Source organism: Buceros rhinoceros, unplaced genomic scaffold (genome assembly GCF_000710305.1).
Source record: "Buceros rhinoceros silvestris isolate BGI_N320 unplaced genomic scaffold, ASM71030v1 scaffold29844, whole genome shotgun sequence".
Taxonomy (NCBI): Eukaryota; Metazoa; Chordata; class Aves; order Bucerotiformes; family Bucerotidae; genus Buceros; species Buceros rhinoceros.
In genome coordinates this window covers 49,655-58,397 of record NW_010409356.1, presented here as the reverse complement: position 1 = coordinate 58,397, position 8,743 = coordinate 49,655, and the positions used below count along the sequence as shown (strand labels likewise).

Genomic DNA, 8,743 nt, shown 5'->3' with positions numbered 1-8,743 from the left:
TGGCTGCCTGGTTGCTGTGTTCCATATGGGGTGATTTTTATCATAAATTCAGATTTTTCCACTCTTCTGGGAACTGACCTGGGTCTGTCAGACCCTTGTGTGAGAGGACAATGAGTCCGGGACTCGATGGCCTCTTATCACAGCCTCCCATCAGGACATTGCATTCCCCCGCAGCACCAGAAGGCAGCTGCTCTGGAGATGCTCCTCGTCTCCTCTGGCTGTCCCAGCTGCCTGCCTGGGCGACTCACTCGACCGAAAGAGAGGCTGTGAGCCCTGGGCTGGTGCGACATCCTGACCCTGTTGCTGCTGGTAGCCACAAGCAGGGGCACGGAAGGAAGATTTTAACTTAATGGCTTGTCCCACCTCCTCCTAAAAGCCAGGCCCTGTTTGCAGTGGTCATAAGAATTGTCCTGGAAACTGCAGAAGAAAATAATACAAAAATCTCCCCACCACGGTGTCAGGAAAAGCTCTGGCTGCACAGATCCAAAGGTCTGAATGCACAGTAGCATTAAACCTTCACTGGTTTAGACATTCTTCCGTTTTGTTGGAATGTGCTAACTCTGTGAGATGTGCTTGGTGTCTGTACGAGGCATGGGGGGAGCAGGAAAGGGGCTGCTGTTGCTAGAGGAGATGAGCGTGATGAGGCAAGCCAGGTGCCAAGATGCTGCTGACCACAGAAAGTCCTGGTTTAGGGCCACCTATGAGCTAAGTTTTTAACATCTCCGTAATGTAAACGGTCTGGTTGGGACATCTGGCTGTCAGCGCGTCTTCTTGCAAGCAGCTGTTTGCAGTAACCTGTGGCTCTCATGGAAACTGGGCTCACGAGGACTCCAGTGTGATGTATTTATTACACAGAGGCAATCAACCTTCCTCTTGTCGCTCAGTTTTATGAGCGAACATTTACTGGGAAGCTGAGGCTCATCTGATAAACATTTCGAGGTACGAAAATGAATGTCCCCCTGGGAAGGAGAAGAGCCTGTCAATTAAAATCGTGTTACGCGATGGCCTCCCTTGGCAAACCGTCGCTCGCCTCCCGCTCTGGCAGTGTCTCTGTTTCTGTCCAGGCTCCCTGAGAAGCCGGGTTGGTTGGCAGAGCTTCGCTCTCATCAAGAGCCTGGCACCAGCTGCCGCAGCGTTTACAGATGCTTCCCCTTGGCTGGAAGTCACCTATTTCTCACGTGCAGGACAGGACATATGAGCACTGCTAGGAGCTCATCTGGCTCGGCGAAGAAGACAGACAACAGCCGAATCGACCCCTGACTCCAGACGTACCTTGGTACAGAGTCGGGCAACGCGGGCAATTTCAATGTCACCTTGCAAATCTCATGGCCTGATGCAGGTGTCGGGTTAGACTGCATCCTCCAGTATGTGTGTGGGATCTCAAGTAACAGAGGAATTAAGGATGTGTAAGAAGAGGCTGATGGTTCCCAGGGATTTAGAGAGAGAGGAACAATCACGAAGAATGAACAAGTCTGCAGTGTCATCAAAGAAGGCGCCAGGCAGTGGGAAGGATGAAAACAACTCTGTGATAGGGGCTCATGAACTACCAAAGAAATTATGACCAAGGTCATCTCTGGACAAGGGCAGGACCCAGGGGCTTCTCTCAGCTATCAGGGTCACATCCACAGTGGCCAAGCAGAGGGGTGCTCCAGGTGGCAGGGCAGGGGAGGACACAGGGAAGGGACAGGTACCTGGGTCCCAGCTCATCCTCACTGCGCCAGACAAAGTCTCCAAACTTCTCGTAGTGGGAGTTGTAGTGGTGCTGGACTCGGATTCGGAGGAGCAGGGAACCAGAGACTTCCATCAGCGTGTTATAGGCTGTCTGCTGCTCCTTGCCGCTGGTGTAGCCGTTGTAGAGGTTGTAGATTTTGTCAGCTATCTCTGGAAAGGATCAGGGAATGGGATTAATGAACAGCCAGAAGATGCTACCACGGGAGGAGAAGGCGTGAAGCCCTTGGCAGGGTTGGCAGGAGAGGTGGGCAGCTGGGACAGCTGCCGGTCCCTTGGGGCTGCCTGCAGCAGGGTTTAGTGACTGGGGAGCATTTAGCTCAGGCCAATTCTGCTGCAAGTGCCCTGCATGAGCGGAGCAGCCCCAAAGACTCCAGCAATACTCCAGGAAGGAACAGGAGAAGAAGAGGACAGCACAGGCAGACGCAACCTTATCCTCCCAGGTAGGGCAGGCAAGTTCTTCCCTAATTCGCTAAACCAAAACAGTTGCCCAGCTGTGATGCTGAAGGGTACGAAGAAAACACCACTGCTGATCATGAGATGGTACTTCAGGCAGAAATACAGCACACCATCATTGTGGGCATCTGCTAGAGCAGCTCACAGGTATTAATCAAGAGGGTGTGCTGTCTGATGTAGGAAAGAATCTCTTTTGGGGAATGAAAAATGCACAAAAATCCATTTCCTTCCTTTTCTTTAGTCTCCTGTTTGCTCATTTTTCCTGGGATTGCTTATCAATAACACGGAACAAAGGATTAATCAAAACTTGCTTTTGTGTGCCTCTCAAACAGGACGCGGGCAGGAAAGGCAGGCAACCCGCCTTTCAGGTAGCGGAATCTCGTTACATCTGAAAGCAGCCGAGTGCTCTGGGCATCAGAACAAATGGGACTGGTTTCAAAATTGGAAAATGCAGATGTGTGAAAGTGGCCAGGCTTCTGTCGGTATTTCTGTTTCAGAACCAAACCAGCTGCCACCAGCATCCTTTAAAACACCTGGAGCCGACAGCGTCCCGCACCTCTCACTGCCCTGGCGCAGCGAGGGCGGCCACTCTCAGCTTTCACAGGATGAGATTGAGCCTCTTCCGGGGCACGTGTGTCCAATAAACGTGATCAGCTCCTGTGGCCTTCCAAACAGGGAAGGATGCTGTGGTGCTGTGTGGCACAGGACCACAGGAGCCACCAGCTGCCCAGCCGAGGGGACTTTGCTCTTGGACACTCCTGCAATTTGTCACTCATCCCCAGATTAATGCTCCCGTGTCCACAGGTGAATTTACAGGAGCCTTCTCACAGGGAGAGGAGGGACTGGAGGTGCTTGCGGAGGTACAATGAATAGAGAAAAAGTAAAATTAGGAGAAAACATCTTCTGTTGTAGAAAATGAGGTGCCTCAACACTGACCTTCTGCCTTGCTGTCGTCTACCAGCGGGCAGGCTGTCCTCAGGGTGACCGTGCTCAGCTCTGAGTGTCTCCCTCGTGTATCCACCGCATAAAGGGTAAATCTGGAAGGCAGGCAGGAAAAGGAAAATCAGGTCTTTATCCCTCAGTCCCACACCACCAGGTTGTTATGGGAACCGGCCTTCACAAGCGAAAGGAAAAATGTGGTCCAGGCCTATCAATGAGTCTTGACATCTCAAGGAGACGTGAGACGATCTCGAGCTTAGACCAGGAGAGCACCCAGGGAAAGGAGCCATCACATCCCCATGCAGCATCTGCAGAGCTGCATTTCCTCTTGCCTTGCCATCTCCAGGAGCCTTGTGGGGCTGCACCCTGCAGCCACCTGACTGTGAAAGGATGCAAATACCCCCGAGGCTGCTCTGCCAGGCACCGACGGCATCATAACACCACTGCATTTGAAAGCTGGGCTCCTCTCTGGCCCTCTGAGAGCGGAGCAGTAATTCCTGCCAGAAGCGGGCTCTGTGCTGACAAATGACAGCTCGTACATGTCCTGTGAACGGCCCTTGAGGTTGTTTTCTCCCTCATTTCCTCACCAGGGTGGAGTTGGTAAAGGGTGGGAATGATAATTTCACACTTGAAGCTAATGGAGAGCATCTGACAGTAAAACAAAGCTTTTGTGCTTCATTATTCAATGAACCATTGAATAAACAGGCTGTGGCTGCATGGGACGTCCCGGGATGCTGAGCTCAGAGTCCTGCTCAGAGTATCAAAGCTCCAAAATGAAACGCTTCTTCGCAGCAGGGGCACAGTCTCCCCGGCCGCTCTCCTGAAGGGCATCGGTTCACATTAACTCACCAAGCCAGGCACAGAAACTCGAGCTAGCTTTGACGAAGTGCAGGAGCTGGCTTGAACCCCTTGGGGGTCTGAGATGCCTGGTGGTGGGGTACCCAGCTCCCGAGAAATAACACAGCTCCTTACCCTAAGCTACCACCGAGCCGCTCTTGCAACGTGAGTGCAAAGAGTACCACAAAAGCCGCCGACACTTAAAGGGGATTGAGCCCCTGAGGTATGTTTACTTAAGGAATGGTCCTCACTCCTTAGCACCCTTCACCGGCACAGGAGCAACGCCTCCCTCTTCCTCGCCCCACACACGAGCACCGCCAGCCGCCCTCTCTCCCCCCGCCAGCCCCACGCACCCCACGCGCCGCTGATAAGAGCGGACATTTGCACGGCAGCAATTCCCACCACAGGACACGCTCCCTCTGAGCAATTAGCATCAGCTCCTTAACAGTACTTGCTGTCTGAAAGGATGCCAGCAGACTGCCGAGGAAGCCGCTGGTGCGTAGGGACGACTCCCACCTTCACAACGCTGGGGCACGCAGGGGACGCACACGCTGCGCTCACCCAAGGAGATGCTTATTTAGTTCTTCAGCATGACATCATTTTCCTTAATTTACCAGGACCATTGCTCAGAGCGGGAGCATCTCGGGAAGGACGTCCACACTGTGCAACTTCCCAAGTACCACACACAGGCTGTTCTCCCGCTATAATTAAGGGACAGCAACAGAGCAACAGGGTAATAGCGAATCCAGGAGTTTAACTTCAGGGCTGTGCATCCCACCCTGGAGGGGCCACCGTCCCTCCTCCTCCTTTCAACAGAACGGGGGTCAGGGTGAGTACGGGGCCTCCTGCTCTGGGCGGGTAAGGAAAGTGTCCCTGCAGCTTGGCAGCATGAATCCCTCTCTTTCCAGGTCCAGAAAGCAACAGCAATAGGGGCACCCAGCACTGGGTGTTCCCCAGAGGAACTCTCCAGCAGGCAAGCTGGGCAGAAGCCCTGGGAGTCCTGTTGCCCACCCAGAAGCTCAGCAGTGGGCAACACTGTTCCTGCTCATCAGTGTAAGCACAACAAGCAGTAACTTAACAAGCAGGTTACTGCTGCGAGCCCATCCCCATCCCATCACTTGCTCAGCCACAGCAGCTGCGGTGTTTTCTTTTTTAAATGGGTGAGCACAGCTAATGCGTAACCTCTGCTCTGCCCGTAGCGGCCCAGCCAGCAAAGCTCCATTAGCTCAGAGGCAATCAGCGCCCAAGCACTTTCTTTGAGAAACAGCAGACTTTTATCAAAACACAATTGTAATATCGGGCAATTAGTGCCCACATCACCCATTCCATCGCCAGTGGGGTCAGGAGGAGGCACCTCTGCTTGGCAGGGTGTTAAAGCACGTCCCCCCCTTTGCGCAATGCCAAAGGTCTGCCTTAGCCCTTTGACCGCACTTTTTCCCCCTGCCCAGCACTCACAGAAACCACATCACTCAGCTGCCAAGAGCAAGAGCATCTGCAGTGGTCAGGCCTGGGTTAACAAATCTAAAGCAACACACAAGCCCTTCATTTCATTGTTTTTTCACTTCTTTTTTTACAAAAAAACCCACCCAAAATGTAAATGGAAAAACATCAGAACCAAAGTGATTTTGATCTAGTCAAAAATTCTTCTTCGAGAAAAAAAGTCGCTTTACCTCACCTGAAACCAGTCCTCTCTCAGGAGCCTCAGAGCAAAGCTGTTCATTTCCATCCACTCTGACTGAGATGGTCTGGAGTCAGCACCAATAAATTCAGCTCTGGTGGAAGCTGGCAGCCCCGGCCGTACGCAGCCCTCTGCACCTCCCCAGCTCCTTCCAGCCAGTGATCTCAGAAGGTTTTAACATTAATTCTGGTCCAAAAGATCACCCTGAAGCACAGCAGTATTAATAGCTCTGTTTTATCGATGGTAAACAGAGACATATGGGGTGAAGCATCGTGCCCCGGAGAGGCTCAGTGACATGAAGAGTTGCGAAGCTCGAGAGATAATGGTTTCCAATCCTGTTCTCAAACCACTTTTGACCACCCAGCCTCTCTGCAGCAAAACACTTTTATGGCCAGTTAATGGTGCTGCGCAGAGTGCTGGGGTTTATTTTTTTCCTTTATTCCTGGAAACAGACAATTAAGAGAAGTGAGTGCAAAAATCTGCAGCTCAGTGTAAACCCAGCATTAACAGGCGGGTCTTTCTTGCTGCATCTAAGAGAAACCTTCACCAGATGCAGGCGAGGAGCTGCCAGCAGGGAGGGGACCAGCCTGTGACCCAGCAGGGCACGAAGAGGACACTGGCAGGAGAAGAGAGACCACCACCATATGGGAGCGATGGGGGTGTCTGCACAGCACATCGGGAGAACTGAGGTGAGCACAACTGAGGGAGGGAGCTACACAGAGCACGCGGTGGGCTGGAGTCCAGCTCTGCAGCGTGACATGGAGATCCTCCTGCCACGCTTATCATCTGCATACAATGTTCTGGGCCAAGGGGCCAAGGGCCAAGACAGGCCACATCCCCCCCAAACGATGATGGAGCTGCACCCAATTATGCCAACCCAAATAATTTGTAAAAAACAAAATGAGGCCAAAGAGTGGTTCTGAGTGTTCTGCTCAAGGCAGAGGATCACAGAGATAAAGCCAAAGCCAGAAAGAAAAAGGTCCCAGACCCACGCTCAGTGCATTAAACCATGTCAGACAACCTGGAACGCCATATGGTAGCTACGATCTGGCAGAGGCTCCTTCATAACCTGGAGGTGTTTTGTTTAGCAATAAACTTCCCCACGATGTTTTCTCATGGTCTCCCTGTGCTTTCCAAAGGAACTTGGAGCTTCCTGCTACTGTCTTGCAGTTGATCCTCTCTTTCACCCATGGCTTCGGTGAGATCCTACACAAACACTTGCTTTTGTAGGAAAACTCAGATGTATTTCGCCCAAAGAGGTTCCAGAGAGCACTTCACCCCTGGAAGCACACATGCTCTTGGCAGAGATCAGCCCCTCCATGCCTGGAAACACTGCCGCCCTGCAGCAAAACGCATCATACGAAATCCTATAAAATATGTCTACTACTAAATTCAAACCTATTGGGAGCCAGAGGAACTTTTAGTGAGAAATAGAAACCAATTAACATGTGTCCTCATGAAATGTCAACACCACCTTCCTCATACACACCCCACCCAATGCTGGCTGAAGCCTGGATTTTATCACCAGGCTCAAGCTGCTTCTTGGGGGAGGAAGGGAAAGCGGCGGGGCCTGTTAAAGCTTCAGTTCCTGGAATCCAGTGATTGTGGAAGATTGTCAATTGCATTTAAAAAAGAAATGATAATAGAAAAGTATGTTTCTAATGTTTCTCAATGTAGAGAGAAAAAAAAATAAAAACCTAAACACAAAATTCTAGAGACGAAACCATATGGCTGCGAATGAAACCCCAGAACATGTTATTTATTTATAGACAACAACTTTGGCTCATGTTTTTCAACTCCCCCTCACGATGCTCATGTTTGAGTGCTTTACTCATGATCCTTATTTGCGGGAAGGGAGATAAGGACGTCTGCATCTGACCTTCCTCAGCTCAGCAGCTGATTTCTTTACATCCTACAGAGATACCACAGGGGTTTCTGTGGGGTCCTGTGCACCACCCCTCTTCCTGAAGCCTTTGGCCTTGGGCAGCTGCTCCGGGAGATGAAGTACCACAAATGGGCTGCCTGGCTTGCAGAGAAAAGGGCCTGCTGTGAGTCCAGTAAGCACTGCTGCAGCTGCCAGACACCCACGCTAAGTAACCGGGTGCCCACGAGTAGCTGGCTGCACCCAAAAGCCACGGCTGTGTGGCCAGCGGGCTGTGCTAGGGAGAGCCCTGCACCACAACTGTGGGGGACGGGGCAGAGTCGCTGCTCCAGAGCCCAGTGTCATGCAGAAATATGTTCTCATGCTTTCTGAACTGGTGCAGACACAGGATGCTCTTGCCAGTAGGGCTTGGCTTGAGCTCGGCTGATAACCCTGGGCTTGGCGCCTTGCTCCCCTGGCCATGAGACTCGGTTTTGCTGCTTGCTCCGGGAGCTCAGGGCAGGGCAGACCTGGATGGTGTCACACACATGGTGCAATAGACTCCCTCTCCCCTGGCAGCCTGGGTACCACCACCTGCGACGCTGAGCAGGACAATACAAATCCTGACCTGGCTGAGGTCACATCACCTCAGTGTTATGTGCACGTCCTGCCCTCACCCTCTGGTCGGTCACGGCTTATTCGTGCTTTCAGCAGAGCCCAGGGGCTCTGGGCTCACCCGCAGCCAGTGTCGTGCTGCTGAGGCTGGTCCAGCGCGCTGACACACGCACGTCACACCCCGGCTTTGCCAGCCCTTCTCTCTTCTTGTTCCCGCTGAAAAACAATTTGGAGGCCTCCGTTTAAAAGCCCCCAGTGGACCAGCTCCTGGCAATCCCTTCCTCCCCGCTCCCCGGTGACCTCAAAACGAGGGACCCGGGGCCAGCAAGGCTTGGGCTGTGCCCAGACTCAGGCACGTGTGGAGCGGAGCAGCCAGGAACGGTGCCACAAACACGTGCGGGTGTGAACACACTTCTCGCACTCAGCACTGCGCACACCCTTGTGCTCGGGGGACCCATCAGCAAACACTGTCCTCTTCCTTCTGCCAGTACCTTCAGAACCCAGACACAGAGGTGAGGGGCTTGCTGGAGGCAGCCTGGAGGCGAGGAAGCTGAGAGGGCGTGGGTGTTTCTTTGTCCTGATACTCACAGCAGAGCATCAGTCTGGTGAACAGCACGAGACTTTGACCT

The 8,743-nt window shown here is 52.6% G+C and overlaps 1 protein-coding gene across 1 annotated transcript in view; it reads right to left on the bottom strand.

The window, feature by feature from the left end:
- Positions 1-8,743, bottom strand: part of LOC104492631 (astrotactin-2-like) — a gene marked incomplete at its 5' end in the record, with an annotated part of 30,493 nt that overhangs the window by 4,371 nt on the left and 17,379 nt on the right. The window contains 2 exons of the mRNA XM_010135215.1: positions 1,692-1,881; positions 3,121-3,221. Of these exons, the coding sequence (XP_010133517.1) occupies positions 1,692-1,881; positions 3,121-3,221 (291 nt within the window). The remainder of the gene's footprint in view (positions 1-1,691; positions 1,882-3,120; positions 3,222-8,743) is intronic.